Source organism: Chrysochloris asiatica, unplaced genomic scaffold (genome assembly GCF_000296735.1).
Source record: "Chrysochloris asiatica unplaced genomic scaffold, ChrAsi1.0 scaffold00017, whole genome shotgun sequence".
Classification (NCBI taxonomy): Eukaryota; Metazoa; Chordata; class Mammalia; order Afrosoricida; family Chrysochloridae; genus Chrysochloris; species Chrysochloris asiatica.
In genome coordinates this window covers 12419276-12443084 of record NW_006408535.1, presented here as the reverse complement: position 1 = coordinate 12443084, position 23809 = coordinate 12419276, and the positions used below count along the sequence as shown (strand labels likewise).

General features: G+C 39.8%; 2 protein-coding genes across 2 annotated transcripts in view; one reads left to right on the top strand and one right to left on the bottom strand.

The window, feature by feature from the left end:
* The window catches only part of LOC102813880, a 67030-nt gene extending 46787 nt beyond the window's left edge, over positions 1-20243 (bottom strand). Inside the window, exon 1 of the mRNA XM_006835352.1 lies at positions 20147-20243. Coding sequence (XP_006835415.1) covers positions 20147-20243 — 97 coding nt within the window. The remainder of the gene's footprint in view (positions 1-20146) is intronic.
* Positions 20244-20924: 681 nt separating this feature from the next.
* SRP54 (signal recognition particle 54kDa) overlaps positions 20925-23809 on the top strand; it is a 60623-nt gene continuing 57738 nt past the window's right edge. Inside the window, 1 exon segment of the mRNA XM_006835351.1 lies at positions 20925-21244. The gene's annotated coding sequence lies outside the window, so the exon portion shown is untranslated.

The following is a 23809-nucleotide window of genomic DNA, read 5'->3' as shown; positions in this document are numbered from 1 at the left end:
AAATCAACAACCAATGATACTGAAGGAAGAAGTTCAAGGTGCATTGAAGGCGTTGGTAAAGAACAAGGCTCAGAGAATTGATGGAATACAAACTGAAATCTTTCAACAAATTGATGGAGCACTAGAGGCGATCACTCATGTATGCCTAGAAATTTGAAATACAGCTAACTGGTCAACTGGAAAAAATCCATATTTGTGCTCATTCCAAAGAGGAGCGACCCAAAAGAATGTAGACATCATCAAGCAATATCACATGCAAGTAAAATTTTGATCAATTCAAAACTGGCTGCAAAATTACATTGAAAGGTAACTACCAGAAGTTCAAGCCAGATTCAGACAAGGATGTGGAATGAGGGGTATCATGGCTGACATCAGACAGACCTTGTATGAAAGCAGAAACTACCAGAAAGATGTTTGCTTCTACTTTATTGACTATGCAAAGGGTTTTGACTCTGTGGATCATGAAAAACTGTGGGTTACATAGCAAAGAATAGGTATTCCAGAACACTTAATTGTGCTCATGAGGGAACCTGTACATAGAACAAGAATCAGTAATTAGAAAAGAACAAGGGAATACTGTTAAAAGAACAAACAAATCTGTGTTGGAAGAAGTGCCAGAATGCTCCTTTGAAGGCAGTATGGTGAGACTTCATCTCTCATACTTTGGGCATATTATCAGTAGGAATCAGTCCCTAGAGAAGGCCATCATGCTTGGTAAAGTGGAGGGTCAGTGAAAAAAAGGAAGATCCCCAACAGGATGGACAGGCACAGTGAGAGTAGTAATGGGCACAGGCGTAGCAACGATTGTGACAACTGTGCAGTTTCATTCTGTTATACATAGGGGTACTGTGACTCAGAAATGACTAGATGGTACCTAACAACAACAACATTTTTACTTAAGAATAAAACCAAACATGTTGCTGCTGAGTTGACTCAGATTGCTACTCCATGTGTTAGAGTAGAAATGCTCTATATGATCGTTGTGACCTGATGGGAGAAGAGTTCCAGGGTTTTTGTCTGTGAAACCAATGGGTGGGTTTCAGCTGCCAACATTTAGGCTAGTAGTCTGGGGTAAGCCATTTGCATTATCAAGGGCTTCACTCATAAATAGCATTGCCATGGGGCTTCAGGGTCTATAACTCACTTATATACCACTCATCTATCACTTTTTGTACTGTGGAAGCCTGTGTGTTGCTGTGATGCTGGAAGCTATGCCAACAGTATTTTAAGTACCAGCAGGGTCAACCATGGAGTCCTGTTGTGGCTCTGTAAGTTAAGCACTGGTCCACAGGGTTGGTTTGAACTGAAAGGTCAGCAGTTCAAACTCACCAGCTGCTTCTAGGAAACTCCATGCAGGGACACTATGAGTTGGAACCGACTTGACGGCACTGAACAGTAAGGGTCACTCATGATAGACAGGTTTCAACAGAACTTCCAGACTACGACTGACTAGGAAGAAGGAGAGGTAGACCACTTCTGAAAGGTTTGTCACTGAAAAGCTTATGAATCACAGCAGAACACTGTCAGACATAATGCCAGAAAATGAGCCCCTAAAGTTGGAAGGCACTCAAAATATGACTGGGAAAGAGTTGCTTCCTCAAATTCGTACTGGTCTTAATGACGTGGATGAAGCAAGACTTTCAGGAATTCCATTTGCTGATGTGGAACAACTCAAAATGAGAACAAAGGCAGCAAACATCTATTAATAACCAGATTGTGGACTGTATGGAATATGAGTCTAGGAAAACTGGAAGTAGTCAAAAATGCAATGGAATGCATAAAGATCAATATGGACAGGTATTGGCTATTTTGAATCAAAACTCATAGTTTACTATGGTGGGAATGAAGAGGAACGGCATAGCATTTATTGTAAAAAGAGCAGCTCATGATCTATCTTAAAAGACAATACTGTCAGCAGTAGGATAATATCCATATGCCTACAAGGCAGACCAGTTATACCACTATTATACCAGTAAAGTCAATGATGATGAAACTGAAGAATTTTACCTTCTTTACTAAACTTGATCAAACATGCAATCAAGATGTATTGATAATTACTGGTGATTGCAATGTGAAAGTTGGAAAAGAAGAAGTAGGATCAGTAGATGTAAAATAAGGCTTTGATGGTAGAAATGATGACAGAGTTTTGCAAGACCAATTTTCCAAGACTTATTGCTTGCAAATACTTTTTCCAACAACACACATAGTGACTATACATGTGAGTCTCACCAGATGGAATACACAGGAATCAAATTGAGTACATCTATGCAAGTAGATGATGCAGAAGCTCCATATCATCAGTCAAAACAAAGCCAAGGGAAACCTGTGGAACAGACCATCAACTGCTCACAGGCAAGTTCAGGCTGAACCCAATGAAAATGCAAACAAAATCATGAGAGCCAAAATATGACCTTGAATATATCCCAACAACAGATTTGATGCAGTAGACACTAATGACCGAAGAGTAGAAGACATTACAGGCAGAGTTATGCCATGATACCATGAAGATCATACAGAAAGAAAGCAAAAGGTCATTTAAAAGACAGGCAAAAAGAGACCATAATAAATGTTAGGGGAGACTCTGAAACTTGCTCTTGAGCACAGAGATATCTAATGCAACAAGAAGAAACAATGAAGTAAAAGAGCTAAGCAGAAAATTTCAGAGGGCAGTTTGAGAAGAAAAAATAGTATAATGAACTGTGAAAAACTGGAGTCAGAAACCCAAAATGGAAGAACACATTCAGCATTTCTCAAGCTGAAAGACCTGAAGAAAAAAGTTCAAGCCTTGACTTGCAATACTGTTCTACGGGAAAAATATTGAATGACACGTGAAGCATCAAAAGAAGGCGGTAGGAATGCACAGAATCACTGTATTAAAAACAATTGGTCAACGTTCAACCATCTCAAAAGGTAGTATATGATTAAGAACCAATGGTATTAAAGGAAGAAGTCCAAGATTCACGGCAGGCATTGGTGCAAAGCAATGCTCCAGTAATGGACAGAATACAAATTGAAATATTTCAACAACTGATGCAGCACTGAAGACACTCACTCATCTATGCCAAGAAATTTGGAAGAAAGCTACCCAGTCAGTCAACTGAAGAGATCCATGTTTGTGCCCATTCCAAAAAAGGTGACTAAACACAATATGGAAATCATCCAATAATATCATTATTACATGCAACTAAAATGTTGCTGATGATAATTTAAAAAATAATTTCAGCAGTGTATCAACAAAGCGCTGCCAGAAATTTAAAGATTCAGAAGAGGACTTTGGAACAAGAAACATCACTATTGACATTAGATGGGTCTTGGCTGAAATAGGCAATATCAGAAAGATGCTTCATTGTTGTTAAGTGCTGTCAAGTCGGTTCCGACTCATAGGGACCCTGTTTCTGGGTGAGTGGTTGATGTGTATGAACTGCTGATCTTGCGGTTCAAACTGACTTTGTGATCCAGCGCATTATCGCATCATCACACTAGGACTCGTTGTTAGGTGCTGTCACATCAATTCCAACTCATAGCAACCCTATGCACAACAGAAGAAAACACTGCCCAGTCCTGCACTATTCTCACAATTGTTGTTGCACTTGAGCCCATTGCTGCTGCCACTGTGCCAATTCATCTCATTGGTGGTCTTTCTCGTTTTTGATGATCCTCCACTTTACCAATCATGATGTTCTTCACCAAGGACTGGTCCCTTCTGCATGAAGCATGAGAGGTGAAGTTTCATCATCCTGGATTTCAAGTAGCATTCTGTCCATACTTCTTCCTACACAGATGTATTTGTTCTTCTGACAGTCCATGGCTTTTTCAGTTTTTTTCTCCAACACTATAACTCAAATGTATCAATTCTTCTCCAGTCTTCCTTATTCACTGTCCAACTTTCACATGCATATGAGGTAACTGAAAATATGCTTTAGGTGAGGCACTCTCGATATCTTTGCTCTTGAAACTACAAAGAGGTCCTGAGCAGATTTGCCTAATGCAATACACAACTTTTGATTTCTTGACTGCTGCTTCCATGAGTGTTGATTATGGATCCAAACAAAACGATTTTAATATTTCCATTTTTTTTCTCCATATATCATGTTATTTATTGATCCAGTTGTGAGGACTTTTGCTTTCTTTACATTGAAGTACAAACCATATTGATGGCTGTAGTACTTGATCTTCATCAGTAATTATTTTAAGACCTCTTAGCTTCTAGAAAGCAAGATTGTATATCATCAACATATTGTAGGTTGTAGGTCTTCTTCCAATCCTGATGTCACATTTGTCTTCATATAATATAGTTTCTTGGATTATTTGTTCAGCATACAGATTGAATAAATATGGTTAAAGAATACAACCCTGATGTTCACCTTTCCTGATTTTAAATCATAGAGTATCCTTCTATTCTGTTCAGATAACTGCCTTTTGGTCTATGTACAGGTTCCTCATGAGCACAGTTAAAGTATTCTGGAATATCTTTTCTTGGCAATGTTATCCATAGTTTGTCATGATCCACGTAGTTGAAAGCCTTTGCATAGTTAATAAAGCACAAGTAAATATCTTTCCTGTATTCTCTGCTTTCAGCCAGGATCCATCTGATGTTGGCAATGATATCTCTAGTTCCATATCCTCTTCTAAATCTGGCTTGAATTTCTCGTAGTACTTTGTTGATACACTGTTATGCCCGCTTAAAAACTTATCTTCAGCAAAATTTTACTTACATGCCATATTAATGATATTATTTGATGACTTCTACATTTTATTGGGTCACCTCTCTTTGGAATGGGCACAAATATGGATCTCTTCCAATCAGATGGCCAGTTAGCTTTCACCACATTACTTGGCATAGATGAGTGTGCACCTCTAGTGCTGCATCAGTTGGCTCAAATATTTCAATTTGTATTCTGTCAATTCCTGGAACCTTGTTTTTCACCAGTGCCTTGAACTTCTTCCTTCAGTACATTGGGTTATTGATCACATGCTACCTCTTTAAATGGCTGAATATCGATCATTACTTTTTGTTACAGTGACTCTGTGTATTCCCTTCCATCTTCTTTTGAGTTTTTCTGTATCATTCAATATTTTGCCCATAGAATCTTTAAATATTTCAAGTTGAGGCTTGAGTTTTATTCTTTAGTCACTAAAAAAATGGACATCAGAATACACTCTGAAATTTGTATTCCAGCATGTAGATGCTAAAGCAAATGAAAGAAATGAGGAAGTCAAAGAACTGAACAGAAAATTTCAAAGGGCAGTGTGAGAAGACAAAGTCGAGTATTATAAAGAAATGTGCAAAGATCTGGAGCCAAATTGAAATCTCTCAGCAAACTGATGCAACACTGGAGATTCTCACTCACCTATGCCAAGAAATTTGGACTCAAAGAGGACTTAAATACTTACTGATGAAGATCAAAGACTGTAGTCTTCAGTATGGATTGTACCTCAGTATTAAAAAACCCCACAAAAATCCTCACAACTGGACCAATAAATTACATCATGATAAATGTAGAAGAGATTAAACTTGTCAAAGACTTTTTGCTTGGATCCCCAGTCAATGCTCATGGAAGCAACAGAAATCAAATGACATAATGTATTTGCAGGTAAATCTGCTGCAAAAGATCTCTTTAAAGTGTTAATGAGCACAAATGTCAGTTTGAGGACTAGACAGCACCTGACCCAAGCCATGTTATTTTCAATCACCTCATATGAATGTGAAAGTTGGATAATGAATAAGGAAGACTGGAGAATTGATGCATTTGAATTATGGTGTTGGCAAAGATAATTGAAACTATCACGGACTGCCAGAAAAACAAACAAATCTGCCTTGGAAGAAGTATAGCTAGAATGCTCCTTAGAAGCACGGATGGCGAGACTTCATTTGGTAAAGTGGAGGGTCAGCAAAAAAAGACTACCAAGAAGATGGACTGACACAGTGGCAGCAACAATGGGCTCAAGCATAACAACTATGAAAATGGTGCAGGATTGGGCAGTGTTTCGTGTTATGTATAGGGCTGCTAAGGAGCTCTGGTAGTGTAGTGGTTACAAATCGGGCTGCTAACCTCAGGGTCAGCAGTTTGAAACTACCAGCTGTTCTATGAGCGAAAGATGAGGCTTTTTGCTCCCATAAAGATTTACAGCCTCAGAAACCCTATAGGGTGGCTATGAGTCAGAACCAACTCCACAGCACATAAAAACAACATAGGGCTGCTATGAGCTGTAGTCAACAAGAAGGCACTAGTAACAACAAACACTTATTTGTCAGATATTGCTTCTCTGATCATACAGATCCTAGAAATTTAGGATGCAAGATGCAAGAGATTACTAAGAAGATAACCCTAACCTGACTATCCTTGACTCCAATAAAATCAGCCAAAGACTTCAGATAATAAGCACTGGCACCTGGCATCAACTATGTTGTTGTTGTTGTTGTGAGGTGACATGGAGTCGGTACCGGCCCATAGTGACCTTATGCACAGCAGAACGAAATACTGCCCTATCCTGGGCCAACCTCACTACTGTTGCCATGCTTGAGTCCATCGATGCTGGCCAATCCATCTCATTGGGGGTCTTCCTCTTATTCTCTGACCCTTCACCTCACCAAACATGGTATCTTTCTCTAGTGACTGGTCCCTCCTGACAATATGTCTGAAGTATGAGAGACGAAGTCTGGCCATCTTGGCCTCCAAAGAACACTCTGGCCGCACTTCTTCCAAAACGGATCCACTGGTTCTTTTGGCAGCCCATGGCACTTTCAATATTCTCCTCCAACACCATAACTCAAAAGCATCAATTCTTCTACCGTCGTCCTTATTAACTGTCCAGTTTTTACATGCATATGAGGTTACTGAAAATACTATGGCTTGGGTCAGGTGCACCTTAGTCCTCAAACTGACATCTTTGCTCTTCAACACTTTAAAGAGGTCTTGTGAAGCAGATGTGCCTAATGCAATACGTCTTTTGATTTCTTACTGCTGCTTCCGTGAGCGTTGATAGTTGATCCAAGAAGAATGAAGAGCTTGACAACTCCAATCTTTTCTCCGTTGATAAGAATGTTGTTTAACTATATAGAGCTTCACGACAGCTGCGCTGCTCTGCTGCATCAAACAGCAGATATACCGATAGAGTATTTTTTATATCTATGGCCCACTAATGGATTATCCAACAATGGGAAGTTTGGGCATGTTTAGCAATGAAGATGGAGCAGATACCATAAGATATTGACATTTCGTGAGTTTAGAAGTTGTAAAAGCAATGGTCATTGTTCAGTTGTTTCAACTTTTATGTGGGTTCAAAATTGTTTCAATTGCTGCCAAGTTAGTTGTGACTCATAACAACCCCGTATAGTGTTTCTGAGGTTGTAAACTTTTGTGGGAGCAAAAAGCCTCATCTTCCTTCCTCCCAAGGAGTGGTAGTGGGTTTGAACTGCTGACCTTGCCATTCACAGTCATGCTTATCCTGTAGAGCCACCATGCTCCCCGTAGTAGGCAATAACAAAATATATCATTTGACTGTCTGAACAAATATGGGAAGGTCTTTTAGTTCTTTTTTCTTTTCTTCTATCTCTAACACCATGTTCTAAACTGTTGCTCTACATTATTTCTGAAAAGAGGCAAAATATAAATCAGAGAAACAAAAAATACTATTAGAATGCATTCCAAATTATTTTAGACGGAACTTAAATAGCATCTTTGATGCATTTTAATAGTTTTTTCTTTCTCTGATTTATATTTTGCCTCTTTTTAGAAATAATGTGTGATTTTAAAGCTGGCTTTTTCATTGTATTCTTAAAAGCTAATTAAAATTTCCCAGGGTACTAATTAATACCTAACATCTGTTTTGCTTCTCTCTATAGATAAAACCCTGTCTGGAAGCCTCCAAGACTCAAATTAAATTCTAATAATACCTCTTACACCAGTGATTCTTGGCAAGTTCTTTCAATCTGTAAATAGTACAACTAAATAAACTGATTTAAAAAAAGCTCATTATGTTAAAACATTTCACGACCCAACTCCTTTGGATTGAATTCTGCAACAAAAACAACTATATGTTAATAAAACAGTTTTCATGTGGGCCTCTCCCATAAAATCAGAGTTTTAGAGTGGAAAGGAAACTTAGACTCTGATCTTTTACCAATCAGCAGAATCCATCTACAATTGAGAAATAACATACAGTTGTTCAGTCTTTGCTTTCATTCAGGAATAGTAATAAACCAGAATCAGATTCTGCACATCAACTAACTGTCCAAATGCTACCTGAAAGAAATTATCATCTTTAAAGTGATACATTTACTGAATGAACACTTTAAGCAGGGTACTATTATACAGTGCTTTTCCAATATTGCTATGTAATCCTATGCTGCTGTTAAGTGCTGACAAGTCAAGTCCGACTCACAGCGAACCTGTATAGGGTTTCATATGAGCAACTGGTGAATTTGAGCCACGGACCTTGCTGTTCAAACCAACCTTGCAGTCCAGTGCTCATCCTACAGCACCACACCAGGACTTCTATGTTGTTATTAGTGTCATTGAGTCAGATTTAACTCACAGCAACCCTGTGTAGTTTCTGAGGCCTTAAATCTTTGCGGGAGCAGAAAGCCTCATCTTTGTCCCACAGAGCGGCTGGGGGCTCAAACTATGGACCTTGCGGTTAACAGTCCAGTGCTTATTGTATAGAGCCACCATCCTCCCAGGACTCATGTTATTGTTGTTAAGTGCTGTTGAGTTGGTTCCAACTCATAGCAACCCTGATAGGGTTTCCAAGGAGCATCTAGTGGGCTTAAACCCAACGATGTTGTAGTTTGCAGCACAAACTTACGGTTCACAGTTCAGTGCTGGTCCTACAGCGCCAGACCAAGGGCCCAGGCTTAATGCTGTTGTCGTTAAGTGCCACCAAGTCGATTCCAACCCATAGCTTGAACCACTGACCTTGCATCAAACGATTTTGCATTAGCTCACAGCACCACACTACGGCTCCAGAACTAATGTTGTTGTTGTTAGGTACCATTGAGTCAGCACTGACTCATAGTGACCCTGTGCACAGTAGAACAAAAACACCAACCGATCCTGGGCTAACCTCACTACTGCTGCCACGCTTGAGTCCATCGTTGCCGCCACCTGGCCAATCCATCTCATTGGGGGTCTTGCTCTTTTTCTCTGACCCGCCACCCTACCAAACATGATGTCCTTCTCCAGTGACTATTCCCTCCTGACAACATGTTGAAAGTTTGAGAGATGAAGTTCAGCCATCTTGGCTTACTAGGAGCACTCTGGCTGCACTTCTTCCAAAACAGATCTCTTGGTTCTTTTGGCAGCCTACTAATCTCATCTCTGGACTCCCGCTGTGGTGCTATAGGATCAGTACTGGACTGTGAATCACAAGGTCAACACTTCAAACACACCAGCTTCTCCTTGGAAACCCTGTATAGGGTTGCTATGAGTTGGAATTAAGTTGAAGGCACTTATCAACAAAATATCATCTCTATTTCACAAAAAAACAAGCCTGGGGTCAGAAAAATTACTTACCTCATGTCATAGTAACCTGAAAATACTTGAGTTGGGATTTGAAAGTACGTCTGTGAATTCATAATCACTTTACCATGTTGTTGTTGTTAAGTTGCTTCTGACTCATAACGACCCAGTATAGAGTTTCTGAGGAGCAGCTGGCAAGTGTGAACTGCTGACCTTGCAGTTCAAACAGACCTTGTGGTCGAGTGCTTATCCTATATAGCACTATACCAGAACTCCATAAGCCTCTCTAAAGTTACAAAGGCTAGTAACAATTTTCCTGTCTGTATCTTAGTTGTCTCTACCTTGCGCTGGCTGTTTCTTCCCATAATGTGGTAGTCATATCCTTTGCTACCCTGTAACACTCTGACAATCTAGTTCTCTAGTTGATGAAAATCTTAGTTTATTCTTTTCTACTATTGCTTTGTAGAGCTTTAGGTTTCTGAGCATTACTGCTACTGGATTGTGGTTAAGAGTATGGAAAGGGTGGTGGTGGCAGCGGAAGTCTAAATGTCTTAATCAGATGTGAAGACTGATGGCTGGGAATGGCTGCAAATTCAGAACCACAACGGACCTGTAGTTATCTACCTAATTAAATACGTATTTCAGTCAATTCTCCTAACTAACGTTATGCAGCACCAGTCAAGAAAGATGAAGAATACTATGAAATGAAATTTAGTAAATTTCATAACACTATGAAATTATTTATTATTCAGCCATTAAAAACAGGCTAAAACCCAGAACTTGATTGGAACTTAATTCAACAGCATTTTAGGAGGTTGTGGAATAATAGCCACCTATCTGCGGATATTCATCAGCTACATGCTCAAATTTCTGATATAAGTAATTCTCAAGTTGAGCACTGAGTGGCTTCTAGTTTGTTACCTCTGCTAGAGATTAAGATCCCCTATGAACTTGATTGAACCTCAGCATAGTGATCCTGCTCGGTCACCTTAGAGCAGAGGTGGTGGTCTGGCAACGTCTTGCATGTGGGGTCCCCACCTAGTCTCCTCCCTCCCTGCCTTCTTTGGATGGTGGCTGTTTATGCTGGACGTGTGGCCAGAGACGGGTAAGGATCACGTGGAACCTCGGCAACCTAAGACAGAGCCATTACCATGCTGCAATGAGTTTTGATGACAGGTAAGACGGAGGAATTCGCACTGACCGCCTAAGACAGGCAGCATCCCTTAAATAAATAATAAATAAGGGGGAATCTGTGGCAGACCATGCAGACCTGGTCAGGAATTCAAGGCCCTGTGGGCCCAAGCGTTGCAGACCGTCCAAACCATAGGCTCCGAGGATCAGACTTTAGTCACCTAGCAGACATAGCATACTGGCCCTCATCTGATTATTCAGTATACTTGCTAGTAATCTCATACATGAGCCATGGATATCCACAGATAAATGTAAAAACCTTCCCTAGAAGCCGAGACTGTAAATTCCAAAAAGGCAAAGTTCCCCCCCCCCCCAAAAAAAAAAGCTAAAGAGGATAGAGAAACACTGTTAACTGATGGTGTATGGAGGGGATTATAATCAATGTAATGAAACAAGTTATATGAATGGTTGAATGTGAAACTGATGATGTGCCATGTAAACTTTCACTCAATCCACAATAAAAAACTTAAATTAAAAAAATAAAATAAAATAAAATAAATGGAGAACACCCAGTTTGGGGAAGGATGTTGGTTTTATAAAAGCAAAAACAAAACAAAACAAAAAACAGGCTAAATTAAATGAAGATTGCATTTGTTTTACCTCCGTACCAAGGATACCAGGTGAAAATGAGAACTGTGTAAAATCTAGCATGCCTAGATAACAAACTCAACCACATTTAAGGATAAGTGAATATTACAACAGGGGTTCTTCACCAGGGCTCATTTAGAGATCTATCTACACATAAAGCTCAAAGCTGTCTGCTGTACGTGTATTTTTCTAGGAAGGTGTTAAGACATCTTTAATATCAGGAGTCCTGGTGTGGTGCTGTAGGATAAGACTTGGACCATACGGTTAGTTTGAGCCACAAGATTGGTGGTTCAAATTCACTAACCGCTCATCAGAAGCCCTATGGAGTCGCTATAAGTTGGAACCAGAGTGACGGCACTCAACAACAACAATTACTTACTGAAGGGAATGTGGTGGCGCCACATGATAAACACTAAACTGCGAACCATAAAGTCTGTGGGTTCGAGCCACCAGGCGCTCTGCTGGTCAAAGATAAGGCTTTCTACTCCTCTGAAGATTCAAAGCCTTGGAAACCCTATACAGGGTTGCTGAGTCAGCGCCAACTCAACAGCACTTTATTATTTATTAAGCACCATACGGCGCTGTGGGTTAATGCATTGGACTGCAAAGTCATTTGAGCTGCAAGGTTAGCGGTTCAAGCTCACCAGTCACTACTTCGAAACCCTATAAAGGGTCACAACAGACTAGATGACACTTAACAACAACAATATATGCAAGGCATGGGGTCCTGGTGTGGAGCAGGATACACACTGGTCTGCTATCAGCAAGGTTGGCAATTGAAATCCACCTTGGAAACCCTATACAGGATCACTATTAAGTCGGAATCGACTTGACAACACTTAACAACATATGCAAAACACTATGCTATACATGCTTTACGTGTATTCACATTTAGTCTTCACAGTGTTTCTATGAAGTTTACTATTATTTTCCCCATTTCTGGTTCCAGAGACTGATGAGATAAAGGTTAACAATCACTCATCTATAATCACTTCTTATTTGGGCTCTAATTATGTTTGACTCTTGGTTGAAACCACCTTTGCTTATTCAGCTGAAGGTTCCCCTGTCCTTCTCTGAAATAAATTCTGAATAATAGTTAAGAGAATGGCCTGAATTAGAGTCATCGATCTACCAGTTCTTATTTATGCAAGCTGTTTAACTTTCTGAGCCTCAGATGCCTCATCTATAGAGTGGGACTAATAATACCCATCTCAAAGGACTGTTTTGAGGATTAAATGAGTTAATATATGTTACATATTTAGAACATTGCCTTAGAACAGTAATAAGTTATAGAAAGCATTCAATAAATGTTAATTACCTTTTCCAAACAGTATTTTAAAAATATTATCAATTTCATGAAGTAAAATGAAAATGTGCCAAAGTTACTCATTTTAGTAAAATACAAAATTAGAAATTTACCTGTGTTCTTCCTGTTTCCATTCCATTCCAAGTGACTTATCTAAATATCTGATTCAGAATTTTTAATGAGCACTTTAAGATTTCAAAGGCAAATTTTTAGCTAAAGAAGGCTAAAATTAATTTTATCATCAGTAGCAGTTGGCAAGTAACTTCTGAAAGGAATAGGTACTATAATGATTATACACTGAGCTGCTATCCACAAGATCAGCAGTTCAAATCTACTAGGAATGAGGATGAGGCTTTCTGCTCCCATAAAGATTTGTTGTTGTTGTTGTTATGTGCCGTGGAGTCAGTTCCGACTTATAGCGACCCTGTACAGGGTTTCCGAGACTGTAAATAGTTACGGGAGCAGAAAACCTCATCTTTCTCCCGCAGAACAGCTGGTAGTTTCGAACTGCTGACCTTACAGTTCACAGCCCGATTCGTAACCACTACGCTAGATTTACAGCCTCGGAAACGCTATAGAGGATTACTGAGTCGGAACCGACTTGACGGCACACCACCACCAATAACAGCCATGAAAACAGAAAGGCATGACACAGATTTTGCTATGTAAGACTGTAATTTATTTAATGTATAATAATCGTTTCTCTGTATGTCACTTAAATTCCTGAAAGATCATTTTAAAAGTTGTGTAATATTCCATCATATGTATAGTGTTTATTTTACTCTTCATTCCTACTGTTAGACAGTTAAGATACAGCACTGAATTTAACATTCTGGTCTATATCATCTCTTTGCATTTGTGCTTATTTCCTTAGTATACATCTCAGAAATGGAAATACTAAAAATTTTAAAGAGTTTTGGATACATATTGTTGAATTTCTCTCCTAAAAGATTATCAACTTACTTTAACAGAAATGACTAAGAATATGTCCCATAAAACCCTTGCATTAAATATTATAAAAACAAACTTTGTTGTTTTAATTTGCATTTCTTTAATTACCAGTGAGGCTGAGCATCTTTTAACAAGTATAATAGCTATTTCAGAATGCGTGGTAACAGTATGGTGCTTGGAAAAAGATTAAAGGAAGGTGATAATCAACTGCCTGAGGATGGTAAAGTTTTTCTCAAATTACATATGTAGGTGGGAATGGAGTAGAAAATAAGAGCGTCTCTATAGGACAAAATTAATTCTTTTAAAATTTCCTTAATTAAACATATGGCAAGAGAAAACCTACCAAGCTTACAGCCTATGGAGCAGACCCTTTATGTATCTAGTCAGGCATTGTCGTTGGTAAGTACCATTCAGTCGGTTGCAACTTATAGCAACCCTGTATAAGGTTTCTTCAGCTGTAAATCTTTGTGGAAACAGAAAGCTTCATTGTTCTCCCTTAGAGCAGCTGATGGGTTTGAACTGGTGACCTTATGCTTTGTAGTCCAGTACTTATCCTACAGAGCCACTGAGCTCCAGCAGTCAGGTACTAAATTCCACCATATTCTTTTAATCCCATTTTCTCTTCAACTACAACACGGGTTAACAGCCAGGGCTTCACACTTCGAATATTACAAACTTACGAGTTCTTTGATGTCAGTTTCTCCCCATTTAAATATACTTTACATAGCAATGAAAACATCAAAACACCAAACTCAGTGGCATTCCGACACTGAGCAACTCTATAATTGCTGCTCCACAGCGTTCCCGAAACTGTAAATCTTGAAGGAAGCAGACAGCATCATCAAACCATCACCAGCAGCTGCTGGGTTCGGACCACTAACCTTGTGGTTAGCACCCCAAGGCTTAATGTACTCTTCCACCTAGGCTCTTATATTCAATCTTCCTTAAATCTCACTTTCATATCACTCCCTCTTCCTTACAATTTTTGGATGGCTTTCTGTTTTCCAATATATCAAGTCTCACTCTAGACTTTCCAGTTTAACGGTCCTATTTTCTAACTTAATTTTTGCTCTAGTCAGACAAGTTTCCTCAGTTCCTTCCTGTTCTTATAATTCCTTTCAATGGAAAGACCCTTGCTGTCTGAAGCAAGGCCCTGTCCAAGTTACATCATCTCCATGAAGTCTAACTCCATACCTCTAATCCTCACTGCTAATGACTATGAACACATAATTAAGCGCTGATTATAAATCACCTTTTAGTCCCTCATACCATGTATTATTCCAACTAAAAATTTGAGGACTTCTGCTCATAGATAAAATGGCAGCTTTCGTCATTCTTCCCTGTTCTTCTCCACTAAATACAGCTAAATACCCTAAAAATAATTCAACAAATTATTATAAAAGGACTCCAAAAGCTGAAAAGAAAGTGAACTGGCTGGAGCCTCAACTTTGAAGAGACACTGAAGTGAGTCCCTTGGGTTTTCTTTTTCTAGGATATCCTGAACCTATAACCACCAACAGGCACAGACGCAAATAAAAGCAAAAAATCACACAAAGAAAGTTTGTTCTCTGGCAAGGTTGTTCCAGTACCATTTGCTGTAAAGGGTATCTTTTCTCTACCGCATGGCTTCTGCAGCTCTGTCAAAAATCCATACATGTGTATGGGTTTATTTTTTAACTTTCTACGCTCCATTGACATTACATCACTATTTTTACAATATTTCCATGTTGATTTAATTCTTGAAATACGGTATGTTAGTCCTCCAACCTTTTATTTTTTTCTAAAACATGTTGGCTTTTCTGGGCCCTTTGTATTTTCATATTAGAATCAGCATGAGTTTCTATTTAAAAAAAAAATAAGTCAGTTGTGATTTTTATTGAGATTTTGTTGAATCTATAGAGAAATCTGGGAGAAGTGACACCTTAACAATACTGAATTGTCTGACCCATGAGCAAGGTACGTCTCTGCATATAGTTGTTATCATTAATTATTGTTGAGCTGGGTCCCCATGTGTGACAGAATGAAATGTTGTATGGTGCTGTGCCATCTTCATGCTCTTTGATATGTTTGAGTCCACTCTTGGGGCCATTATGTCACTCCATCTCATTGAGGATTTCCCTGGTTTTCACTGACCTACTAGGCATGATTCATTTCTAGCATACGGGCTTTCATGATGTGTACCCAAAATAAATGAGCCAAAGTCTCACCATCCTCACTTATGAGGATGATTTTGGCTGTCTTTCTTTTACCATTGATTTGTTTTTCTGACAGTCCATGGTAAAGGTGAACTTATGTGTATAACTTTAGGTTGTACATATAACTTTGGGTAATATACATGTATACGTCAGTATAGAATATAAAATACAATATAAAACTAGAGCAAATATGCTGTCTGACAAATATCACTAAACCCTGGCCTTTGTTTTTTAGATTTTAAGGAATTACAAAGAACCTCTAACAGCTCTGTAGATGCTGTTCAACTTCATGTCTAATTCTGCTCAGGGAAGATGCATTCAAAATACAGGATGCAGAAAAGTTTCTAAAAGTTTTCAGTCATTTGTTAAGCATTTAGATACTGCCTAAGCATTTGGATAGTTTCTTATGATCTTGTTCATTGTGTTATGAGGTCAGAACCTACTCCATGGTGCACAAACTACTACCAACACCAATTTCCTTTTATTCACTGCTAGCAAGGTGACTCTGGCCTCACAGTGACCCTATAGAGGAACCGTCCTATAGGGCTTCCAAGACTATAAATCTTTACAGAAACAGACTGTTACAACTTTCTCCTGCGAAGTAGTTGGTAGGTTCAAACCAACCTTTAAGCTACCAGCCAAATGCTTTAACCATTGTGCTACCAGGATCCCTTAATTTCCTTATAGCAAATCCTAATTTTCTTAATTACCCCCAATAACTTAATCTTTAGTAGAAACTGCTATGTGCTATTGGTTTGATATCCTCATTAGTATTTGCATATGTAGGGCAAATTCAAAGTTTGTTAATAAATTTCTGCTCTGATGTATTATTTTTTAAAATATGCCCATTGGGGACTTCGGGAGTCCTGGTGTGGTGTTGTAGGTTAATGCGCTGGACTGCAATGTTGGTCTGAACTGCAAGGTTGGCAGTTCAAGCTTACAAGCCGTTCCTCGGAAACCCTATACAGGGTCACTATGAGTCAGAACCGACTCAACAGCACTTAACAACAACAATGGCGACTCCATTTGGAATTCTGGCTTTCATCTCCTTCATTTACCCTTTGAAATCTCTATCAGGAGCCCACTTTATGCACATATAGGAAACAGAAGAGAACAGATGTTACACCATGGGATCAGAATCAGTGAGCTAGGGTACTACTTTATTTTTCACTTTTTTGAGGCAGGGTATAGGGTAGTGGTTATGAATCAGGCTGCTAATCAATCTCAGGGTCAGCAATTTGAAACTACCAGCCACTCCGCAGGAGAAAGATGAGGCTTTCTGTTTCGTAAAGATTTACAGCCTCGGAAACCCTGTACAGGGTCACTAGGAATTGGAACCGATTCCACAGCACATAACATAGGGTACACCTACTTTGCCCCTCAGACTTGGTTCATCCTTCCTCTATTGATACCCCTTTTGTTTCTTAAGCCTTAGACTTAAGTTATACCAAGATAACATGTAGGCTCCTGCCTTCATTTCTTCTAGATCTTCAGTTTGTATCAGACATTGATTGGCATGAGCTTGGTTCTGTCCTAGTCCAAGCTTCTGGTTCCATCAGTCTAATCAAAATGACTGCAGGTTGTGGTAGGATAATCTCACTATCCCTTCACAGAAAAACTTTCTTCTTCTTTTTAGGCATGTAAGATTAGTGATATCACCTATTTGCAATACATAGATGTTTTCTAGTTTTAATAAACGCCACAAAACTCAGAACCAGTCATACTCAATATCTAGTATCCAAGGATAGTTGTTGTTGTTGTTGAGTGCCGTCGAGTCGGTTCCGACCCATAGCAACACTGTACAGGGTTTCCGAGGGTGTAATCTTTACAGAAGTAGAAAGCCTCATCTTTCTCCCTCGGACCAGCTGGTAGTTTTAAACTGCTGACCTTAAGGTTCGCAGCCCGATTCGTAACCACTACGCCAAGGACAGTTATAATTATTAAAATGTCATATGTCATATAAGATATTATGCAAGTAAAGTTAGAAATAATTTTTTTTTTTTTCTGGAAGGAAATCTAATTATTGTTGTTAACTGTTGTTGAGTTGGTTACACTCATAGTGACTTTGTATAGGGTCTCTGAGGAATCGCTAGTGGGTTTGAACTGCCAACCTTGACAACTTCACAGTCCAGAGCTTATCCTATAGTGCCACACCAGAAATTAGAGGGAAAAAAGAAGTCAACTGACATAATCTTTTGTGTTGTATTTTAAGTCACTTCATAAAAAGGTGTACTAATAAATTACATGGTTACATATCGAAACCCAAATCCATTGAAAAGTCAATTCCAACTCATAGCAACCCTATAGGACAGAGTAGATAGGGTCCACAGGCTTTCTAAGGCTATAAATCTTGACAGAGGCAGATTGCTTCATCTTCCTTCCCTGGAGTGGCTGTAGAGTTAGAAGTGCTGACTTTCTGGTTAGCAGCCCAATGTGAAACGTACCACCAGGTATCCTCATGTTTACATTGTTTAAAAAACCACTCCTTCATTTTAAGATACCTAATACTCTTTTAAAATAATTATGCTAATAAATGTTCATCAGAAACTCAAATTGCTTTCTAAATTGTTTGAGCATCTCAGATTACAAGGTCTGCTGGAGAAACACACAAAAAAAGTTCCTAAAAAAAGTAAAAATGTATTTTTTAACCAATGATATTGGATCCTGTTGTTTACAAAACTATCATCAAAAACACGCTTACAAGTCTTCCTGATTTGGAAAATGTAGTCTCAGCTGAGACCTCTAAAAGTAGAGATTTACAAATAACTCCACAAAACTAAAAGCTTCTTGAGAGCAGAGATGTTTTAGAAATTTTATAATTGCCAGAAGCAGTATGTGATACTTTCGTATGTTAGAATGCATTACTTTGTGTATGCTGTTGTTCCATGCTAGAGTCAGTTCCAACTTATAGGGTGTCCAAGGAGCGGCTGGTGAGTTTGAACTGCCAACCTAGTGCTTTAAACTGACCTTGTGGTCCAGTGCTTTATCCTACACCACAACACAGCTGGAACTGGTACTGTTTTATCAAGAATTAGGATATGATGAATGTAACTGTTAATACAAAGTTTAAATTAAGTGATGAGACAGTATATTTTGGAAATTCCTATTTTTAAATAATCTTTATGTGTTTCTAGCTTCTTCTATTTTCCAAGGAGCCCTGGTAGCTAATGGGTTATGCGTTGGGCTGCTAACCGCAAAGTCAGTAGTCGTTCCAGTCCCCAAGCACTAGTCGGGAGAAAGATGTGGCTTTTTATTCCTGTATATAGATTTGTTGTTATTAAGCCGGTTTGACTCATTAGCGATCCTGTATAGGGCTTCCAAGGAGCGGCTGGTAAGTCTGAACCACTGGCTTTGTGGTTCAAACTGATCTTGCTGTCCAGTGCTTTATCCTCTAGCACTACAGAAACACTATACAGGGTTGTTACGAGTCAAAATCGACTCAACGGCACATCACCACCGCCACCAACGATACTTTCCAGAGAGGAGCACTGGTGGTGACGCTGTAGATCGGCAGTTCAAAGCCACTCTGGCTGAGAAAGATGAGGCTTTCTGCTCTCTAAAGAGTTACAGTCTCAGACTCCATGGCACCTAATAATATACTTTCTATGAAAAACCTTGATGTTCTATGTCTAAGGTAGGCTTAGTTTGACACATCTTCTGTAGTAGTAAAAATACCTAACATTACTGATTGATTCTAACATCACAAAAAGAGAATTCTAGAAAGAGATCAGGACTGGAACTCTAAAATTGGGAGTCATCCACAAACACAGATATTTCAGGCCCTGACTAGATGGGAACCAATGTTGAGAGGTGTAGAACATAGAATGGTCTGGCACAGTTAACAAAAAAGACTATTTTATTTTCTTGTGCTTTCACCAGGCTTCACTTTTGCAGGGCAGATCCCAATCTTAAATAACTAAACCTAATTACCACATTTCCTCTATTCTAAATCGTTTATTAATATTACCATGATTTCATTTTAACGGTTTAAAATCAAAGGCTTATTTCTTCCTGAAGTAAAACCATTAAATTGAAAGTCTAATTTACAATCCACAAAATATACTAGTTACAGATGATTTTACCTGGTGACTAACAGGCTCCAGCTCTACAGCCTAAAATTTCTCTTGCAAAACGTTTTCGAGTAGCAGCTCCTAGATTCTCACGTTTGTGAGAGGAGTGATGGGAAGGAAAGATTGTCCTTTTATTTAGAAAAGGTATTGGACACAAGGAAGCTCTTTGGACTTGCCCAGAGCCTGAAAAACAACACAGAGCCAAATCTTCACCCAACCAAAAGCTGAGAATGTAGTGTGCCCCGATCAACCAGCCCTGTAGAGTGGAGACTGGCAGAGCGACCCCCACGGAAGCCTTCTGGCCTCACCCGGCCTACATCCCCAAGGTCAGAGCCCACAGAATATCCTTGTCCCAACAGCCTGCTTCTAGCTCTGCTCGCTTACGCGTCGTTCGCATCCACTGGAGCAGCGCTGGGCGGTCGGCCTGCACCACCGAACCCAGCAACTGCAGCACCGCTAGCCGCGCGGAACGAAATTCCATGTCGGAGCTGAAAGCGAAAGGAAGGAGATCCCCTCGCGCATGCGCTAGAAAGCCGGCACCGGGTCAGAGCGTAGTCCCCGCCTCCCAAAGATCCCACCCTTCACCCTCTTTGGAGTCCTCTAGTGATTCCAAACTTCCCTCTTTTTAATCCCACCTCTCTTTCTCGTCATTCAATTTAGCCCAGCCAAGTCTCTTTTTCTTAAGGTGGCTCCTCGAGATCGTGCTTCTTTCTGGGGTTTGTTGTTGTTGTTAAGTACTGTCGAGTCAGTTCCCACTCGTAGGGACTCTATTTAGTTTCCCAGTAACAGCTGGTGGGTTTGAACTGCCGACCTTGTTGGTTCACAGTCCAGTATTAATCCTACGGTGCCACACCAGGAGTCTTTCTGGGGTAGCATCATTGATGGTGGTTATGTGACAGGAAGTCAGGTCCGACTCCTAGCGACCCTGTACAGGGTTTCCCAGGCTGTAAATCTTTACGGGAGAAAAAAGCCTCATCTTTCTCCCGCGGAACAGCTAGTAGTTTCAAACTGCTGACCTTACGGTTCGCAGCCCGATTTGTAACCACTACGCAAAAGAACCTACTGTTTTGCCACTAACGTTGGAGCTACTGGTTACTGAGCATTAAAAAATTTAACCTAAAAAACATCGAAGCAAATGACTATTTTATAGATCCTTTAAACCGACCCTCGTAAAAATAGGGCGGCAGCAGTATGCCCCGGAAGCGGAAATGCATCCTTTTCTTGAAAGGCTGTACTACGCCGAGTGGTGACGTTTCCCCATAGGGCGGAAGGTTCGGTGGCAGTCGTCCGTCTTCCAGCTGGTGGGAGTTGGCGTCGCGGTGCTGGGTTTTGGGACTTTAGTTTATGTAGTTTGGAAAGTCGGATAGTGGGATCGCAGCTGTGTGTCTCCTCCTCGACTTTCCTGGGTTTCCTCCTCCGGCGTGGGGCCTCGCAAAGGAATCCCGGGCCCCTTGGGCCACGGCGTTAGTGGTGCCTTTCGCGGTAAGTGCCTGCTTTTTTCCGGCTTCAGTATACAGAAGTCGCTAGGGGTTTCCCCAAATCTGTTTATGGGGTGAGAGAGTCGCCCTGGCCGCCGGCTGTCGTCACTGAGACTAAGGTTCTCTGGCCCTTCTTTATCTCGTGGCACCTATCTGAACTTTTATTGAAAGATGCGCAGTGTCCTTTTAAGTTGTCTTCTGGTTTACCAGAGCCAAATACGATGTAAGCAGTTGCAGGTCTGACTCTTGTTTTGCTTTCTTGATTAAGAATTTAGATGAGGCTGGTGCGGCGTTGTAGGATAAAACGCTGGATTGCTTACCTTAAGGTCTATGTTGACAAACCCATAAGCCGTTCCTAGGAAATCCTATACTGATAGAGTCGCTAAGGATCGAAACCGACTCGACTTCACCTGAAAATGTTTTCAAGTGTACCAGGCTTTATTTTTCTTTGTATTCACAGTGTTTAGCACACTGTGTTGTAGTCGTTCAGTAAATGAGTAAGGAATCTTAGTTTAGTGTGCTAATAATGATTAAAAATATGTCATACTGATGACTCTTCTGTAGCATTGGAAACTACTGACCATCCGTTTGTTTAAACTCTTTTATTCTCTTGTCTTTTTTAATGCTATTCTCTCCTGATTCTTCAATACACTTGATCCTACAAAAGAGTAGGTATAAGTTTTTAGCTATAGGGATACAGAACTGAATGTCTTCAGAAGCTAACAGTACAGTGAGAGAGAAGCACATAAATATCCATTATATCGAGATGAGTAATGGGAAACTCTAGTTACGTGTAAAGAGCCGTAGAGAGTTATGAGATGAGACTTCTAGGAGATTTGTAATCCTGAGCAAATTGCTCTTCCAATTTAAGCTCACTTTGCCCATCTTATTTTGAGGATGAAAGGAGATTAGGTAACCTGTTTGGTGCAGTGCCTAAAACGTAGCCAAGGTGGTGCCACAGGAAAAGGAACCTACTTCTCAGTCCCCTTTTCCTCCATTTTTTGACAGTTCAGTAAGTATTTTCTTACTTAATATAAAATGCTATGCAAAAGCATCTTCAACTTCTTCTAACCTAACTAACCACTGTGGTCAAGTCAATTCAACTCATAATGTCCCTATTACTCTTCCAGCTCCACCTTTGTGGAAATTCTCAAGCTGTCATATATGATAGCTTTTATTTAAAAGAAGGAGTTTTCTTCAGTGTGCTTTTGGTGAAGAAATTAATCGAAGTGTCTTATCTCTTTGCTTATTCTCAGTCTTTATTATTGACTCTTCAGTTGGTCCATATCCATTACTATAACCCAACTGGTCTTACACAGGGTCTAGTTAAGAGGACTAAATTGTATACATGCCATCATCTTTGTATATCACCCATTTCCCGATCTTTTTCTCAAAAGCTGTCTCCTGTGTTTCTGTATTTTCCTCAAAATCAGTAGTTCCAAAACCAGATTTATTTTTTGCACCCAGCTATTTTTTTTCATCCTTTTTTCTTTATAACTTATGCATACAGGTGTCAAAGTGTTGTTGAGATTTGACCCTTTGTTATTTGTTGCGTTTTGTTGTATATATGTGTGTTTACCAAGAGGCAGGCGTCCTGGTGTGGCGCTGTTGGCTAATGCATCAGACTGCAAAGCCGTTTGAACTGCAAGGTTGGTGGTTCAAGCTCACCAGCTGCTCCTCGGAAACCCTATACAGGGTCACTATGGGTCGGAACTGACTTAACGGTACTCAACAACAACAAACCAAGAGGCAGTTGTTCAAACAGAACATGGAAACACTGAATGGTTTTAAATTAAGAAAGGTGTGAGACAGGGTTGTATTCTTTCACCATACTTATTCAACCTGTATGCTGAGCAAATGATCCGAGAAGCTGGGTTCTATGAAGAAAAACATGGCATCAGGATTAGAGGAAGACTTATTAACAACCTGCGATATGCAGATGATACAACCCTGCTTGCTGAAAGTGAAGAGGACTTAAAGTACTTACTGATGAAAATTAAACATCACAGCCTTTGGTATGGAGTTCATCTCAATGTAAAAAAAAACAAAAATCCTCACCATTAGACCAGTAAACAACATTCTAATCAACGGAGAAAATATTGAAGTTGTCAAGGACTTCATTCTTTTTGAATCAACCATTGACACTCCTGGAAGCAGCAGTCAAGAAATCAAATGACATATTGTATTAGGCAAATCTGCCGCACAAGACCTTTTTAAAGTGTTGAAGAGCAAAGATGTCAGCTTGAGGACTAAGGTGTGCCTGACCCAAGCCATAGTATTTTCAATAGCTTCATATGTGAAAGCTGGACAGTGAATAAGGAAGACCGTAGAAGAGTTGATGCATTTGAATTCCGATGTTGGAGGAGAATATTGAAAGTGCCCTGGACTACCAAAAGAACAAACAGATCTGTATTAGAAGAAGTGCAGCCAGAGTGCTCCTTGGAGGCCAGGATGACCAAACTTCATCTCTCATACTTCGGACATATTGTTAGGAGGGACCATTGGCTGAAGAAGGATATCATGTTTGCTAAGGTAGGGTCAGAGAAAAAGAGGAAGACCTCCAGCAAGA